This window comes from Vanacampus margaritifer, chromosome 3, assembly GCF_051991255.1.
Source record: "Vanacampus margaritifer isolate UIUO_Vmar chromosome 3, RoL_Vmar_1.0, whole genome shotgun sequence".
NCBI lineage: Eukaryota > Metazoa > Chordata > Actinopteri > Syngnathiformes > Syngnathidae > Vanacampus > Vanacampus margaritifer.
Window position 1 is genome coordinate 27,905,057 of NC_135434.1, and position 18,966 is coordinate 27,924,022.

Here is an 18,966-nt window from a genome sequence, read left to right on the forward strand (position 1 = left end):
AAGGTTAAAAGCTGCAACATATTAACAAGATCATAGCCCTATATTGTGGTGTATTCTGATTGCTAGGAAGACAGCGTAACACATTGTGGAGATTTAATTCTAATATACTTAATGACCCTACCCTGTCACTCTCTCAAAAATTGAGGATGACATGACATAAAGGTATTTCTGGAAATCAATGACATGGAAGAAATCTCACCTATTATTCTATGGGACATGCTTAAAGCGGTCATGAGGGGCAATTTAATCTCCATAACTACGCATCTTAAACGCCTCAAAGGGTAAAAACTAACAGATCTACAGGTGGAATTGAAAGTGAAACAACTGGAAGATGTAAATGACCCAAGTTCTATCACAAAGAGGGAAATCAAAAAGGTACAAGGGTAAATTAATTATATTTATACACAGGAGGCTCAAAAAAATCTATTTTTTCTAAAACAGAAATACTATGAGATGGGTGGGAAATCAGCAAAATATCTGGCATATAAATTGAGAAAACAACAGGAGGAAAGTACTGTATATAGAATTAAGAATCCTAAAACTAAGGTATTAGAGACTGAATTGGGGAGGATTCAGGAACATTTTTAAACTTTCTACAGGGATCTATATTTACAACCTAAGGCCTCGGACGAAAATCGCATCAATGCCTTCCTTGGCTTCTTGGACTTACCAGTGCTTCCAGACCATAATGAGAACTTGATCAAGCAAATTTCAGCAGAAGAAGTTTATGCTGCCATCGTTGAAATCAGGAAAGGCGATGATTCCCATTGGTACCGATGCCTAAGGCAGGAACTAACTCCACTATTAGTGAGAACATTTAATTTTGTATTGCAGGAGGGGATAATTCCACCTTCCTGGAGATAGGCAACAATGTCAGTTATCCCAAAAGAGGGGAAAGACAAACAGGAGTGTGGAAGCTATCGGCCAATCGGTGTACTTAATTTGGATCATAAGATATTTACTTTTATTCTTTCCCATAGACTAGAGAAGCTGCTACCAGTCCTCATCAATTTAGATCAGTTTTGTCGCCAGAGGTAAACAACTGATAATATCAGAAGAGTACTGCATATTATGGATCATATCCACAAGAATAAATTGCAATCGATAATAGGGATTCTGGATGGCGAGAAGGCGTTTGATTCGGTCATATGGGATTTTCTATATAAAGTGCTGAAGAAGTTTGGTTTTAGGGACAAGTTCATTAGAGTAGTTGAAGCATTGTATGATAGGCCCTCGGCGCGTATTAGGATCAATGGAGACTTATCTGGAAGTTTCCCCCTTCAATGGAGATGTAGGCAGGGCTGTCCAATGTCACCCCTCCTTTTTGATTTATTTATAAAGACACTAGGACAATCAATAAGACAAAATACAAAAATCAGATGTATCCTAATATCAGGAGTAGAACACAAGGTCGCTATGTTTGCTGATGATGTTTTGGTTAGTTTGGGGACGCCAGAGAGCTCATTTAAGGAACGGATGTTATCCTTGACTCATTTTTGGAAGGTTTTCGGGCTATAAAGTTAACAAGTAAACGCAGGTGATGACACTTAACTATACCCCCACCGCAACCCTACACAAAGAATTTATTTTAAAGTGGGAAAATGAGAATATTAAATACCTAGGGATACAATTGACTAGTGATCTTTTATGGCTTTTTCGTGCTACCTATGAGCCACTATCTTTCAATATTAAAGCTGACCTACACAGATGGAACTTGATCCCCTTTTTGAACCTTAGTGCGAGGATACATGCAATCAAAATGAATATTCGCGAATATTACTTTTTTTTTCTTTTTTTTGACAGCAGCTCAAACGGATAAACCCCCCCCCCACACACACACACACACACACACACATACACCCCTACCCCCACCCCACATCGCCCTTTATGCACATAGTTCTGAATTTAGGTTTTCAAAAAAGATCAGTTATCTGTAAATGATGAGTGCTAGTCCCTAATGTTTTGTTAAATTGTTTATGTACATTATTTTATCTGATACGGTGGAGTGTTGTATTGTGGGTTGTACACTGGCTTGTACTTGACGCGTGTGTGTGTGCGTGCGTGCGTGCGTGTGAGTGTATGTGTGTATTCATTAGTTCACCTAAAACCTATTAAAAAAAATCCCATCCCGTTCACCTAAACCGAACACTTCCAGCCAGAGTCGTGAGGTGGTCAGGAGACCCGAGGAAGGACCAAAGAAAAGAAAGGAAAGTGAAATCCAGCACCGACCAGACACCACCCACCAGGCCACCAACCAGAGTCCTTCACCAACCCCAGAGACATCTAAATTTCAACAAATCAGGGAGACCTCAAGAGACCAAAGGAGAGACTGAGGAAAGGAAGGAAGGACAGACGAAGCAGAGTGAGATCCACAGACACCAGCCTTCACCGATTCAATAACCTGAAAAAGAAGCAGATTGTGTCTGAGTTTCGATAGATGCTGGTGTGGTGGATCTGGCATGCATGAAAATCTCCACCAAATAGGGGGAGCCGTCAACCCCTGCCAGGACACAGCAAGCGCAGCACCTCAGGGCCCCCCATGCCGCAAACCCAGGAGCAGGAGCGCCCCCCCACCCCAACGCGGCCCGCGCCCCCAACCCAACGCAGCAGGACGGGGCACTGCAGATTGTCGTCGACCCCTTCCAGGACAGAGCAAGTGCAACACCTCAGGGCCCCCCAGGCCGCAGCAGCGCCAAAGGACGACCCCCGGGCCTCGCAGGGGCCACCGGCCGGAGAGCAAACCCAGGAGCAGGCCGCCAGGCACCCCACCGGTCCACAGCCCCCACTCCCCCCATGACCCCCCGCCCCCCATCCACCCCAACCCAGCCCCAGCCGCCCCCAAATGGCCCCCGGAGCCCCGAGACCCGGGCCACGGATGGAGCCCCCGGCCCAGGGGAGGGGGAGAAAGGCGGAGGGGGAAGGGACAGGAGAAGGAGACGACAAGAAGGGCAAGGGGCAGCGGCAGGGCAGCAGAGAGAGGAGAGGAGGCGGAAGGGTGACGAGGGAGAAGGGACAGGGAGGCAGAGGACGGGCGGGGGGAGGCGAGGAGGGAGAGGCAGCAAGGGGGAGGAAGGGGGAGGGGAGAGGGAACCACGGGGCACCCCGGCGGCCCATAGAGCGACGGACCGCGCCGGAGCGGCGCCGCCCCGGACACCAGGGAGAGCCCCGCAACGCAGCATCCCCCAAGAGACCCAGGGAACGGCCAAGACACAGCCGCCAGCCAACAGAGGGGCAGACCCGCCCACGCCCAGCCAGGGGGGGTCAGCACCTATAGAATTAACCCCCTGGCATGCAGTGAATCCGAATATTAACCCTGAGTGCCCATTGGAGGTGAATCTTGAGGAGTTGGTGATTCAGGTGTCATTTGATGTAGTCTCGATCCTGTTGGCAGCAACTGGGATCCTGACAATAAAAACACAACCATTAGTTACATATTGCCAAATACAGAAACATCAATGTAAGTTATCGCGATGTGGTGGCTCTCGCTAACAGGCAGAATTAAGTAACCAGATTAGGTTAAAATATTCTATATACGTAGACCATGTTTCTATAAATTTTGATATTTGGTTTTTATTTGAGGCAGATATTTTTTCCATTAAAATGTGATTTATGAGGAGGTTAGACCATTGGTCGATATTCAGAGTTTGTTTATTTTTCCAGTTAACAATTGTTTTTTTTGCGATAGTAAGGGCTACAAGTGTAGATTGAAATTGTGTATGTGGTAAGTCAGTTGTTGTTAGGTCACCTAGCAAACACAAGTTTGGAGATAAAGGTATTCTACAGTCCAAGATAGCGGAAAGTTTTTCTAAAACTTTAGTCCAGAAATACATAACCGGAGTGCATAACCATAAAGCATGAAAATAAGTGTCTGTAGTGTTTTGTAAACACTGGAGACAAATGTCGGAGTCTGAGAGTCCCATTTTCTTCATCATATATTGAGTAAAATGTATGTTCTATGAATAATTTTATATTGGATAAGTTGTAAATTTGTGTGTTTTTTCATTTTAAATACGTTTTCACAAACTTGAATCCAAAAGTCAGATTCCGGAGCTATAGACTAAGTCTAAAATAGAATAAGTCTGTCTCCCATTTTGAGATGGGTAAAAATTTTTTTATCAGTATTTGAAAGTAACATATATTTTTGAGAGTTTTTTTGTCGCATGAACCATTTCTCAATAATCTTATCAAACTTAACCACCTGAATTTTCAGCTTACTGTATTTTGCTCTTCTCTGTTTCTAGATGTTCACCTGCCCATCCTGTCACAACGTATTTTGCGTAGAGTGTGATCACTTCATTCATGACACACTACACTGCTGCCCTGGTTGTGTTCACAGTCAAGGCACTTCTTAAAACCACACCTAGACGAATGAAGAGGTTGAGAGAAGGGATGATGATGATTATAAGAGCTCATGACTAACAGAGACCATGTAAAATATGTACAGTAGTATAACTTCATTTGCAGCTACAGTATATTATATTATTATTTTATTTTATTAAATATATTTAATCTCTGGCAGTGCCCCAAACACACCCACTCTTGTGTTTGGATTGTTTTTTTTCCCATTAAAGCAAATTAGAATATTTGATGTTGATTAAAGGATAGATGTATACAGTACATCTGGTGCTGTGCCAAGCAAATCATGCAAGCTCGCTTTTGGTGACCCTTGACTGGGAAAAGCCGAAAGCCACTTCTTCTACACATAGACTGTTCTGGGACACAATTGTGTTTTGTTTTTTGTTGTTGTTTTTTTGCGTGTTGATAGTTTGTCAACAATTTCATTTCTGAATCACATTTTTCAATGACTGATTCAGCCGAATGTTCGCTAGCAACTATGGTATACCTTGTTGTTTTAAGAGCTACCATACAATTGAACATTTAGAACTCAGCCCTACCGTCTGTTATTGTGTTGTGTGATGTCAATTACTATGAATAATAAAGCTGAAATGGTTTTATTTCTTTGTGTTTTTTTTGTTTTGTTTTTTTGTATTCTGATTTATTTTATTTTATTTGTTCCGGCCTTGTGTCAACGGGATAACATTTTCAGATCAGTGGCGCGCGGTGCATTTTGGACCTGGACCTTAAATGGGGAGTTGACCTAATCCACCGCTTAATATCGCCACGATCGCGTCGCAATTCTACAAAATATGCAATACAATATAACTAACAATATAACATTACAGAGAAAGCAAGGCGTTGAATGTATTTGAGGTTGAATACCATTATTTCCAAAGTAAGAAACAGTTCAACCTTTATTGTCCAATACTGTACATCATCTCCAAAGATATTGATGTTACGTTTGATCAATTGCCTCCTCACCTCAACACTTGGCTTGACGGCGCACGACTGCCACCTAGCGGCCATTCAACATAATGCCGTTGTTTACAGTCATGATGATTTCAAGGAAGGCATAGTAAAAAGTCATCATGATGGGCGTGCTGACTGAGCGTTTAAACCCAGGTTTAAAACTTTGCTCTTTTCCCCTATACCTTTGATTAATATCTTGTAAGCATTTTTAAACCATGTTTTTTTCCCTTTTAGTTGTTTTAGAAACCTACTCTTATGTGTTTACTTTTAAATGGTTTAAACCTTTTATGTTGACATTTTATTGTTGTCAAGCATGCTCTTTAAGGAAATGTAAGCTTTTAGTTTTCTCTGCTTTGCTTCTGATTGTCATTAACTGCTTTGTTTGTGCTTGTAGGTGTTGTGCCTTTGCTTGTATGAAGCACATTGAATTGTCTTGTGTGTGAAATGGGCTATAAAATATAGCTATAATATAGCCCATTTCATACGACTTTGCCGTGAGCGTGTCGGTATCCACACTGCACGCTCCATTCACTCTCATCACTCTCTGGTTTCCATCCCCAATAACTCCCCAATCCTCACGGTGGCGGTGATGCGCCTAAAATGTTGATGTTTTTCAGAGGAAGACGGTTTACTAACTGTGTAAAAACTTCTGTGAACGTTGGACTGTTGGAGAGAGGAGTATGTCTCGAATCTTGAACGGCATCGTTGCAATGTGTCCGGACCAGGGAATAGGCAGAAACGGACATCTCCCATGGCACCCAACAAGACTAAAGTAAGTGAAAGTACATCAGCACGCTGTAAACGGATCTTTGTGGTATTTAATACGTTTTCACAGATTGATTGAAGCACGTGGATTAATGGTTAATCTGGGGTTTCATAAAAAATAAAGATTTAGAATTAAGAAAAGTAAGTCATTTTAATAACATGGTATTCACGCATAACATTTTTTCCCTCCAAGCTCGGTGTACAGTGGGTTACTTATCCCATCACCACTGAATCGTCACTTCGTAACTTGACATGTGCAGAAGTCTCAGTTACAACAATCGTTTGCAGTGATCGCCTTAAATGATTTTGCAACAATGTCGAGGGTATCGTCCTGTTTTATATAAAGAAAGAAGACCAAGATAAACCACTTCAGTAAAACTTGAAGCAATGTTTCCACTAGACTCCTGGAAACACTCGCATCAAGCATGCCCAAAGGAATTTTTGAAGTGGTTCACAAGAACGGTGGAGCTGTTCATTACTGAGTCCTACTGAGAATTTTTTGGGGGTTCTGGTTTGGAGTTTTTTGTTGTCTTAAACTTTTGATCTGCTAATTAACAGCGTTTTTTAGTTTATTTGTTTTCAATACATTCTTTTTCAAAGTGCTTTTTGTCACACTCCCCCTTCTTGTTTTTGCATATTGTAGCTCTACTTAAAACCTCACTAAGATCCAAATGTGCAAAAGGTAAACTCTAGCTATTTTTCAACTGGTCTTAAGATTTTGATCAGGTCTGTATTATTGATAACAAAATGTTTGGGGTTGACTTTCTACTTAAAATGCGCATACTTTAGCATTTGTCCTCAATTAATGTTTTTCTCTTCCAGTGATGAATTCAAATATTTCCGGAAGATGACAGCCACAGCATCTGTAGAAGGTAACTGTTGAAGTGTGTGAGGTTTAACGTCATTGGCGGCCCTCCGTAGGTTTTTACTTGACGTCTTTTAACGTCCATGGCAGTCAAAGAGTTAATAATATATTATTATTAAAAATGTATATACAGTGTATAAATTTACTGTATGAGAGTTGATGATTTCTTGCAACGATTAGGAAACAGATACAGATTGATAATAGGTAATTATCAACAGTCGTCACTAGCTTTATAAATTTCTGTCAGTGTTTACATTTTCCAAATAATCAAGTCTGTAAAATTCCTAAAAAATCATAATGTCCCATCACTGCTAAACTATTTTAGACCAGCCGCGCGGGCTACTCGTGATCCATAAGGGCTACCAGGTGACCCCTGACTTGCACTTTAGTGGTATGTTTTCAGCCTTTATTTATTCATATTATTCAGTCTGATAATAAAGGGTACCAGCAGGTCTGGGGACCATATAACACAAGTACAGAGAAAAAACAAGAACTGCTTTTTAAGGGTGATATCTGAGTGTGGGGGTGTTATACAAAGGTGTGTATTTTATGAGAGTTTACGGTACATACATGTTTAACCAAGATGGGAAACGAGTGCTGTCTGCGGAAGACATGCAAATTGGGAAGTTGGGTCATCATTCAGAGCAGTTGCAAGGAATTTATGAATGACATTATGATGGCCATTACCGTCTTGAGGTGTTTGGTGTGGTCAATGATCTGTTGTCTCCTGCAGGTAAGCGGAATGTGGTGCTCATGGGAAGGAATACATGGTTTTCCATCCCAGAGAAAAACCGACCTTTAAACAATAGGATCAACATCGTGCTAAGTCGACAACTCAAGTATGTTTTATGCTTTTCACACGCATGCACACAGTCAAAAATATTTACTAATTTTAGTCTTATAGTGTAACCAGAGGCATGATTAAAGGTTATTAAATACAGTGGAACCTCGGAGTTTGAACGTCTCGGAACTCGTACAAATCGGACTTAAACCAAAAAATCTGAGTAAAAAATGCCTCGGAGTTTGAAATCATTTTCAGAGTTTGAACACCCAAGTAAAGCAAGCTAAGACGAACGTACCTTGAAAATGGGTAGCCGAGTGAAGCAGAGTGGAGCCGAGCAATGCCGGATGCTCACGTTGCGGTAGTTGAGACGATGCACTGCTCATTTCCAGTCAGATTGTGAATACTCTCGTAGGTGCTCCATACTCGCGAGTGCATTTGGATTTTTTCACGACAATTCTTTTGCTATGGCCCCAAAGAAAGACAACAATGCCAGTGGCACCAAAGAAAAACGTACAGTGCTACAAACCACAGTGGAATTAGGAAGGAGATTAGTGCGCCGTTGTAACTACCGTGACTACTTCTGTAAATACTGGCACGAGGACCACCCCCCTCCCTTAGCTGTGCAATGACGTGCCTGATGTTAAAACGCATGCAAGGACCGCTTGGTAGTCTAACAATATGCCCAATGTAAAATACATTAACTCAACACTGAACTAAAGCTAGCATTTAACATAGCATTTATCATCCACTGATGCCATCACACCACAACAAAAAAGGTATTTACTGTACTTTACTGTAATTAAAAAAAAAACTTAAATAGAAATTAAAAAATGAATTTTCAATTTTTGGAGCTTGGGAACAGATTAATTGCGTTTACATTATTTCCTATGAGAACAGATGTTTCGGAGGTTGAACAATTCGGACTTTGAACACTTCGCAGGAACAAATTATGTTTAAACTCCGAGGTACCACTGTATTGTTTGTTTACTGGTAATTTTTATTCATATGTGAATAAGAAAATAGAGTTCTGGTGATTTGCCCAGGCATGATTTTAACAGGCATTGAAAACAGACATGTTTTCAGACTTTTGTTTGCTCATTTATGCTAATGTTAAATGAAGTTATTTTTCTCGTGTATTCATGGTATTGGAGGCCCAGGAAAGTCCACCATAAAAATTAGAGCAGGGTCACCGACCTTTTTGAAAGTGAGGGAGCAACTTCCTGGATTAGTAGGAAGGGCTACCTGTTAAATACACACTTCTGAAATAAGAACTTTGCTAAAATTACCTTAATTTATGTTATTGATATTTATTAGGTTTTTAACGTGCATCGACTCTATTCAAATCGAATCATTCCACTGTACTAGTTTGAATTGTATCACACCTCATGTATGAGATACGGATCAAATTGTCTTTTATTGGAGTGATGCACACTCGTAATATGTGAAGACACTTATGTTCATGAGGTAGGAAAAAAAAATCTTAATGTCAGTATGCAACATTTTATCCTATGCATTTCTGCAAGTGTTTACATTTTCAAATAGCACTTCTACATTACTAGGAAATCACAAAGTCCCGTCACTGGCTATTTATTTTTCAAACATGTAGGTGGGCTACTCATGTGGTCCAATATTGGATGCTACCTGGTGCCCATGAGCATCAATTGCAATAGTTTGTTTTATAATAAGGAGAGTTTCTGTTTTACAATAGTGTTGCTTGACCAACAGAGATAGCCCTGCTGGCGCCCACCATCTGGCCCCGGATTTTTGCTCAGCTCTCCGGCTGATTGACACAGAGCTGTCAAACCAGGTTGATCAGGTCTGGGTTATAGGAGGGAGCTCACTCTACAAGGTATCCACCATTTAATTTGTTGGCTTTTGAAATTTTACACGACAGTCAGGCAGGCACGGGTCGGTGGTTTTAAAAGACATGGTATATATACTGTATATAGCGTTTTTTTTGTGTGTGTGTGTGTGTGTTAGCACAGGCACACCCCTCTCTTTGATGTAGCGAGAAGTCAGTGAGGGTTACCTTGGCTTGTTCGAAGATACCACATTTGAGAGCGCACAATACATCACTCTCTGACTAACTTAGTCATGTTAATAGTGTAGCGATGGTGAGGCAGCACACTTCCCAGGCTCCCGACGTGCTTTGCAAGTGCTCCCTGTAAATAGTTGTTGCTCTTTATTCTGAGTGTGTCTGCAATGATGACAGGCTTTTTGCCTTTTATTGATAGGTCAACAGGGTTGATTTATGATGATGATGTTGATGTTGATGTCTGTAGGAGTTGATGCAGAGCCAAGGCACCAGAAGGTTATTTGTCACAAAAGTTCTGAAACAGTTTCCATGTGACACATTCTTCCCTGAATTCTGCTCAGACAAGTTCAATCTGCTGCCTGGGTAAGATCAGCATGGTTGCTATTCTGATTGTAAATAGTTGTGTTGGTTGAAATGGCCACTTGGCCAGACACATTTATTTTTAGTTATCACTTTATGTAAGTATTTTTTGCTGGGGACAAATTAGCCAAGGTGCTACTGTTGCCCATTACATCATTTTTCTTACAACTATGTATAGCAAGTATGTCCAGGATAATGAAATTTATTTTCAATTAGTTTGTCGAAATTGTGTTACTCAATAAAAAAAAAAATCTTGTTTAAACGAAAGGGAAGATGGCAACAACACTCATTTTTTTGTCCCAAAATAAAGTGAATAAAATTTGTGAGACTAAACCAGAACTGTTTGTATATTGCCGGTATGCAAGTCCTGATTTATAGCAATGGCCAATTTGACAATATTGCATATGAAATCCCAAGTGTAGTAAGTTTTATTTTTCTTACAGGTTTCCAGGAGTACCACAGGGCCTGCAAGAGGAAAATGGTATTCAGTACAGATTTGAAGTTTATGAGAGCATTGCACATTGCTGACAATTATACAATTAATGTACTACAGAATAACTGAAACTTTGTGTTTGTGTTTTTTGGAGTACAGTATTTAGTTATAAGACAGCACGTTTTAAATAAAAGCATTGAAAACGTGTTATTTGTAGGCATATACTGTATGCAGTTGTTCACGTAACAATTTTTGTCTGGTTCTCAAAGGAGCACCAGGGGTTGTTACTTGGTGCTCATTTTTCCCCCAACCCACCAACCTTACTGGATGCACTTTAAGACCAATAGATACTGTACAACACAATTAGCTGATTTGGCGTAGTTCTCTTAGGGTAGGTTCCCCAATATTTTTTGCACCCCAGAATGGTTTTATGTAAAAAGGCAATTTAGGGCTGAAAAATCCCTACCGTGATCATTGTTTCCGTATCAGCCAAAAATAGACACATCTCAACTGTTGCTCTTAATTAAAGGACATCAGGTTATTTTTTACTTGAATATTTATTTTAGGTCAAAGGTTGAACTAACCTTGCTCTGCCAGATGAATTCTCGCGGTATATATACAACTATGGGTAAAAAAGGAACCGATCCTCTACTTGTCTACGTCTATTTGACCCAACTTTGAGTCAAGAAATTTCTCTTTCAGCGTAAAACAACTCATTAATATTGGTCAGATCCTTTACTTGAGATTTTGGTATAGATAGATACGAAGTAAATATTGGTGCCAATATCACCGATACCAAGTACTTTTAGGTTCATAAAATACTATAGTATTTTAAATAATTTTTCCTATTAAATAACTTAATTAATTAATTTATTTATTTTTGCAAATTAGACTTGGTTGTTATGTTCTTAAAAATGCCATAATATAATTTTCTTAACGGAAACATACCTGGGCTATTTAAATTTGCAATGTAGTAAAAATCTTCAATTCTTAGTCCCTGTCACTCTTCTGCACTCAGAGAAACGACAGCCACCGAAGTTCCTCCAATCTCGTCACATTACATAAATGATACTTACATGTTTTGCTACACTAATACCTAGCTCAACTAGTAGTTGGAAAAGCTCAAACTCATTGTCATCATATTATGTCCAAAAAATAAATAAATAAATGTAAAATATCGATGCGAGTACTGTACTCTGGTATCGATCAGATACACGTCAGTATCGATTCTATCAATACTCTTTCTGTTTCAGCTTCAGAGCGCCGTTGTCGGCACGGCCCTGCGATCCTTTAAGCCTGGCAGAGACAAAAGCGTGGTTCACACTAGTTTTGTTCCGATTTTGGCCCCCGATTCCGATACCCCGTTTTGCAGTATCGGCCGATACCATACCGATACCTAAGTTTTTTTTTTTCTCAACATGAAAAAGCTGTCCTGCCATTGGTTCAGAGCATTCAAGGACCAATACGATATCTTAGCTCGGGCATTGCAGGAAACATGTCACACATCAGTGAATGTGGTGCATGAGCAAGACACAAGATTCCGCATCCAAAGTCCTATATAGTGTCAGAATTAATGGTATCGGCATGTCACAGTACTCACTGATACCACTGTTTTAATGCAGTATCGGGCCCTCTGCCGATACCAGTATCAGAACAACACTAGTTCACACTTGGCCTGTTGCGTTGCAATGGCTGCCATGAGAGTCGCATGTAGTGGTCACACAGCCCAGAAAAACAAAAAGGATGAAAAAATTGGTGAGGTAATGTCTAATGGCTTTCCACCATAAGAAAAATGGCGGGGCGCCAACTGTGTGAAAATGGTCTAAATGCGTCGATACAAAAAGTATATATATATTTAAAAAAATATATATATATAAATCACATAAAATGTTAAGGTTGTTTGAACTTTATTTATTCAATATAATTACAATTATTTTCATTGTCAAATATTGTCTCTTTTTTCAAAGATCCCATTCATATTATGTAATACCCAAGATACTGTGCATTAATAAAATCTATAAACACACCAACTACCAATATATAACCCCTAAAAAAACAAAACAAAAAAACTGATATGTTCATGAGCATTTGGTGAGAATTATTTATATCATGTAATCAGTTTGTAGTCTGATTTACGTGATGGGTTGACTCAAAAACATTGGTGGTTAGCTGGTGATAACGTAAGCCAGCAAGCACTTTAAAGTAACACTACTAAATGAGTTTTGAACCTCCAATTCAGATTTTCACAATTCTGCTGATGAAACATTGACTTAGAGCTGGATTAATTTAACCTTTGTCTGGGAGCCTGAGGGGTATCATTTTTACTTGCACTAAACAACTTTGCGGAGGATGGTGGGACCCCTGCCACACAAAAAAACTACAAATTTTACAGATTTTTGTCTGAGGAGATAGAAAATAAAAAAAGGAGCCTACCTGGATAAAAAAAGCACAGTACAGGATTGGCCTGGTATGAAGTGAAAGACGAGGGGGTGTTTCCTACCGAGGCCGTTTGTGGTGCTTGGCTCATTTTGCCATTTCGCTGTGGGAATGACGTGTGACAGGTTGACGGTTAAAATGCTGTTCAGCTTGAAATATTGACGATTGCCGAATGACGGACACTCATAATTCATTGGCGCGCCCACCTGTGCCAATCATACTCCAGGTTACCAGAAGATTGAGGGTTACTCGACGATATGCGCTGACTCCTCATGGGAAATGTGGTCTTCATTCAAGGCAAAACACTACTGCTTTTGTCCATATGGTGCCGCCATAATCAACGAAAACTGAAAAGTCCTTTGTTGACGCTAATTAAACAGTTCTTTTCATATCGCACTGATAGCATGACTGTGGCCAAATCAACATTTAATATGACTACAGTAGTGCAACACTCAATCTTCCATTGCATCAGTGGTACAAGTCATAGTTTTTTCTGTGACATTAGAAAACAACTTATCTGTGGTAGAAGTGTCCTCCTCCTTCCAGTCCACAAACGATCGGTGGTGTGCTGCTCTGCTGGTCTGGCCTGAGTAGGTAGAGAAGGACTTGGTGTCCTCCTATTGACTGGAAGCCCCTCCATTTCATTGGCTGGTCAAACTTCAGGGGCCAAGCTAATTACCAATTCATTAAAACAAATACGTACTCCAGTCGGCGTCCGAACGCTGTTTGGCGCTTAACCCATTAAGGCCTAATATGCCTGCCAAAACATGCCTCTAAATTTTAGTCTAAAACCTATGGGTAACTTTAGAATCACCCCCGAAATCCTGAAGATTTCCTGGAAATTCAACAATATTGTCAACACATACTAAATAATTGGTATCTCAGCCCCTGAACAGAGGCGGACTTACCATTAGGCAAACCTAGGCAGTCTTGGGCCTCACATTATTAGAGGAACCCATAAAATTCCTCATACACTAATGGCTAATATAGTTTTTACTTATTACGCTTTTTTTTTTACGCACATTAATTATGTTTTTGATCCAAATCATTTTGCTAAAATGCCCCTCCTCAGTTTCCACTAATGTTTCAGTCCATCTTACTACGCAATGTGCATGCGCAAAAAGAGAGCGGACCCCCTCAACGCCTCGGCTACGCCTAGAAATTCTGTCCATAAAAGTTATGAACAGAATCGGTGACAAAGGGCAACCTTGGCGGAGTCCAACCCTCACAGGAAACAAATTCGACTTACTGCCGGCAATGCGGACCAGACTCTGACATCGGTCGTACAGGGACCGAATAGCCCGTATCAGGGGGCTCGGTAACCCATGCTCCCGAAGCACCCCCCACAGAACTCCCCGAGGGACACGGTCAAACGCCTTCTCCAAGTCCACAAAGCACATGTGGACTAGTTGGGCGAATTCCCACGCACCCTCGAGGACCCTGCTGAGAGTGTAGCGCTGGTCCACTGTTCCACGGCCGGGACGAAAACCACACTGCTCCTCCTGGATCCGAGATTCGACCTCCCGATGGACCCTCCTTTCCAGCACCCCTGAATAGACCTTACCTGGGAGGCTGAGGAGTGTGATCCCTCTAAAGTTGGAACACACCCTCCGGTCCCCCTTCTTAAAAAGGGGAACCACCACCCCGGTCTGCCAATCCAGAGGCACCGTCCCCGATGTCCACGCGATGCTGCAGAGACGTGTCAACCATGACAGCCCCACAACATCCAGAGCCTTTAGGAACTCCGGGCGGATCTCATCCACCCCCGAGGCCCTGCCACCGAGAAGCTTTCCAACCACCTCGGCGACTTCGACCCCAGAGATAGGGGAGCCCACCTCAGAGTCCCCAGACCCTGCTTCCTCAAAGGAAGGCGTGTTGGTGGAATTGAGGAGGTCTTCGAAGTACTCTCCCCACCGGTTCACGACGTCCTGACGCCGGATGGTGGACCAGAATTTCCTCGAAGCCGTCCGGAAGTCGTTTTCCATGGCCTCACCGAACTCTTCCCATGTCCGAGTTTTTGCCTCAGCCACCGCCAAAGCCGCATTCCGCTTGGCCAGCCGGTACCCGTCAGCAGCCTCCGGAGTCCCACAGGCCAAAAAGGCCCGATAGGACTCCTTCTTCAGCTTGACGGCATCCCTTACCGCTGGTGTCCACCAGCGGGTTCGAGGATTGCCGCCACGACAGGCACCAACCACCTTACGGCCACAGCTCCGATCGGCCGCCTCAACAATTGAAGCGCGGAACATGGTCCACTCGGACTCAATGTCCCCCGCCTCCCCCAGGACAATGGAGAAGCTCTGCCGGAGATGGGCGTTGAAACTCTTTCTGACAGGGGGTTCTGCCAGACGTTCCCAGCAGACCCTCGCAGTACGTTTGGGCCTCCCTGGTCGGACCGGCATCTTACCCCGCCATCGGAGCCAACACACCACCAGGTGGTGATCAGTTGACAGCTCCGCCCCTCTCTTAGCCCGAGTGTCCAACACATACGGCCGCAAGTCCGATGACACGACTACAAAGTCGATCATCGAACTACGGCCCGCCGAACTTATCCAATAAGGCTAGCAAAAAATATATACAGTATATATATTTTTTTTTTGTTCAGCTCAGTGGCCGAGTGGTTAGAGTGTCCGCCCTGAGACTGGGAGGTTGTGGGTTCAATTACCGGCCGGGTCATACCAAAGACTATAAAAATGGGACCGATTGCCACTCTGCTTGACACTCAGCATTAAGGGTTGGAATTGGGAGGTTAGATCACCACATGATTCCCGAGCACGGCGCTGTTGCTGCTCACCGCTCCCTCAAATGCGGAGAACAAATTTCGCCCCACTTAGATGGGTGTGACAATCAGTGGATCTTATCTTATCTTATTGGATTTGGATTTGGACATTTACAGCAGGAGACGGCACGGTTTTGTGTTGAACACAACAATAATGTCCTGATAGTCCAGAGAATCGGTCAATTCTTTTTTGAAAGAAAGCAGGGACAAAGAGTTCAGTCTATCAGTCAACATTGTGGCACTGTTGCGTGTTTTGATCCTTTTGACAGCTGAAGATAGTCTTTCTACATGTTGTCATGGGTGAGGTGAGGAGCGCGCATGCAGGAGACTGTTGATATTGGTGAATACATCCCCGGGGCGTGCGTCGAGCACTTCTATGAGCGTTTCCTCGTTGGCTTTTGGCTTCTTTTTGAGCTGCTGCACAAACACCGTGTGCTATGCGTCCCCCACGGAGATGGAAAAGTGGTCAGAGACGGATTGGATGTACGCGCTTTGTCCTCAGCGCGTGACAGGCAGCAGCGGCTATCATGCAGCCGCATGTGTCACACGCACTGTGGGCCTGGGTTAAAAATGGGTGGGCCAATGGAAAAAAATTCTTTAACTTTACGCCTTGAATTGAAATCTATTAATAATAGATGCAGTCACCAGGTTTGACAGATCACAGTGTATGTGCTATTATAATCTATTTACATTTCTTCTCCCACTTTGCCAAATAGTGTGTAAATGCCGCATCTTGCATATTCATTGAGGCAAACGTACTACCTGGATTAGGGCTATTTTATAATAATAATAATACATTTCATTTAAAAACAGCACCTTTCAGAACACACAAGGTCACTTTACAAAGCATAAAAACACAGCAAAAGTTGAGTTAAAACAATAAAAATGAAGCTATTGGAAAAGCTGTTTTAAATATGTGGATTTTGCACATTTGAAAAACGCAGTCCTAAGTGCACACTATAAGTAAATTGGGTTGTACATTTATCTGTGTGTTTTTACTGTGCTATGAGGTCCAAATGCTCCTGGTCCGGCCCATCTGTCAAAATTTCAAACCCATTGTGGCCCGCAAGTCAAAAAGTTTGCCCACCCTAGGCCCTAGGGCACACAATGAGTATGCCCACACCTGCTCTGCGCCTCTCACCGTGGGCAACTCCAGAGTGGAAGAGGGTCCAGCCCCTCTCGAGAGGATTGGTACCAGAACCCAAGCCGGGTGTGGAGGTGAGTCCGACTATATCTAGTCGGAACTTCTCAGCCTCGCACACCAGCTCGAGCTCCTTCCCTGTCAGAGAGGTGACATTCCATATCCCCAGAGCTAGCTTCAGTAGCCGGGGGTCAGACCGCCAAGGCCCTCGCCTTTGGCTGCCACCCAACTCACTGCGCACCCGACCCCTTTGGCCCCTTCCACCGGTGGTGTGCCCATGGGAAGGGGGACCCACGTTGCCTTTTCGGGCTGTGCCCGGCCGGTCCCCATGGGTATAGGCCCGGCCACCAGACGCTCGCCTTCGAGCTCCACCTCCAGGCCTAGCTCCAGAGGGGGGCCCCGGTGACCCGCGTCCGGGCAAGGGAAACGAAGATCCAAGGTTTGTGTTCATCATTGGGGTCGTTTGAGCCATGCGTTGTCTGGTCCCTCACCTGGGACCTGTTTGCCTTGGGTGGCCCTACCAGGGGCATGAAGCCCCGGACAACATAGCTCCCAGGCTCATTGGGACACGCAAACCCCTCCACCACGATAAGGTGATGACTCACGGAGGGGCATTTCCCCTGTATTGATAAGTATTTCTTCATCTCATTGAACTTGGGAGGGCCCGTTATCGTTGCAGCTTACCACCCGCATGACGATTGCTATGTTTAGAACAAGTTGGGACATGTACGTCACTAACATGGCTACATGACATTTTTGAGCTCATTTTAAATGAATTCATGTGCTGTTGGACATTTTAAACAATGTTCATATATTTGTAGCATCACTTGTTTCTCCTGTGAGTTGCAGCCAGCCTGTTTTTAGGCTCGTCGTGGTGCATTTTCCAAATTGGCCAACAGTTATTTCTTTTTTTCCCTTTTTTTTAAGTGTTGTCCTAAGAAGTCACCCTGCAAAGGAATAGTCTTTCACTTTAAGCATTAAATCATCATTTTGAGGGTATATGGTTTTCGCTGAGCAGGAAGGGTTTGAAATATGTAACCAGCAACATAATGTACAGTGCTCAGCGTTAAAGAGTACACTCCCTTTGAAAAGTAACATTTTAAACAATATCTCAATTAACACAAAAACAAATGGAAAAGTGTTTTATTTAAGTAACACCCATTTATAATCAACTGTCTGCTTGACACCTGTGAAATGAATAATGAGACTCACCTGTAGACGCTTGTAGTCTAAAATTTTAATCTAAAAAGACGTTCTGTTGGGTGTACGCATTTTTGCGAAACCCTTATTTGTGTAGAACTGAAAATGTTGTTCTCTAATTCATATTATTAACCTTGCTTTCATGTTATAAGTCAAACAGATGCTATATAAATTAAGGATTAAGTAACATTCTAAACAATATCTCAATGAATACAAAAACAATTTCCAAAATGTTGACAAGACCAAGTATAATATACATCTGTTTAACTTATTACATGAAAGTAAGGTTAATAATTAAAAATTAATATTATAAAAATTAGATTACACATTTTTCAGTTTTACTCAAATAAGGGTGATGCAAAAATGCGTACACACCTCAACAAAAATTACTAAATCTAGTACTTTGTATGGCCTCCATGATTTTTAATCACAGTACAGCTTATAGGCATGGAATGAACAAGCTGGCAACATTTTGTTGCATCAATCTTTTCCCATTATTTAAGAATGGCCTATTTTAGAGATCGGATGCTGGATGGAGAGTGATGTTCAACTTTTCTCTTTAGAATTCCCCATAGGTGTTCAATTGGGTTCAGATCAGGAAACATACTTGGCTACTGAATCACTTTTAATTCTCTTTCTTCTTCAGAAATCCTACAGTGGCCTTAAATGTGTGCTCAGGATCATTATCATGTTGGAAAAGTGCACGACGACCAAGGGCACTGAGTGATGGCAGCATCTTTTCTTTCAGTATCGAGCAATACTGCTGTGAATTCATGATGCCATCAATGAATTTCAGCTCCCCGATACCAGCAGTACTCATGCAACCAACCCCACATGAGGACACTGTCACCACAATGTTTCACT

General features: G+C 42.3%; 2 protein-coding genes across 3 annotated transcripts in view; both read left to right on the forward strand.

The window, feature by feature from the left end:
• The window catches only part of gtf2h2 (general transcription factor IIH, polypeptide 2), a 47,931-nt gene extending 42,976 nt beyond the window's left edge, over positions 1-4,955 (forward strand). For both annotated transcript variants that reach the window (XM_077560531.1, XM_077560530.1), the window contains exon 15: positions 4,242-4,955. In XM_077560531.1, coding sequence (XP_077416657.1) covers positions 4,242-4,352 — 111 coding nt within the window. In that variant the 3' untranslated portion in view covers positions 4,353-4,955. The remainder of the gene's footprint in view (positions 1-4,241) is intronic.
• An 872-nt stretch (positions 4,956-5,827) lies between these two features.
• dhfr (dihydrofolate reductase) lies at positions 5,828-10,755 on the forward strand. Its single transcript, XM_077560533.1, has 6 exons — positions 5,828-6,079; positions 6,895-6,944; positions 7,671-7,776; positions 9,447-9,570; positions 10,004-10,119; positions 10,560-10,755. The coding sequence occupies exons 1-6, from the start codon at positions 5,988-5,990 to the stop codon at positions 10,642-10,644; spliced, it is 573 nt and encodes a 190-aa protein (XP_077416659.1). The 5' UTR covers positions 5,828-5,987; the 3' UTR covers positions 10,645-10,755.
• Positions 10,756-18,966: the final 8,211 nt, after the last annotated feature.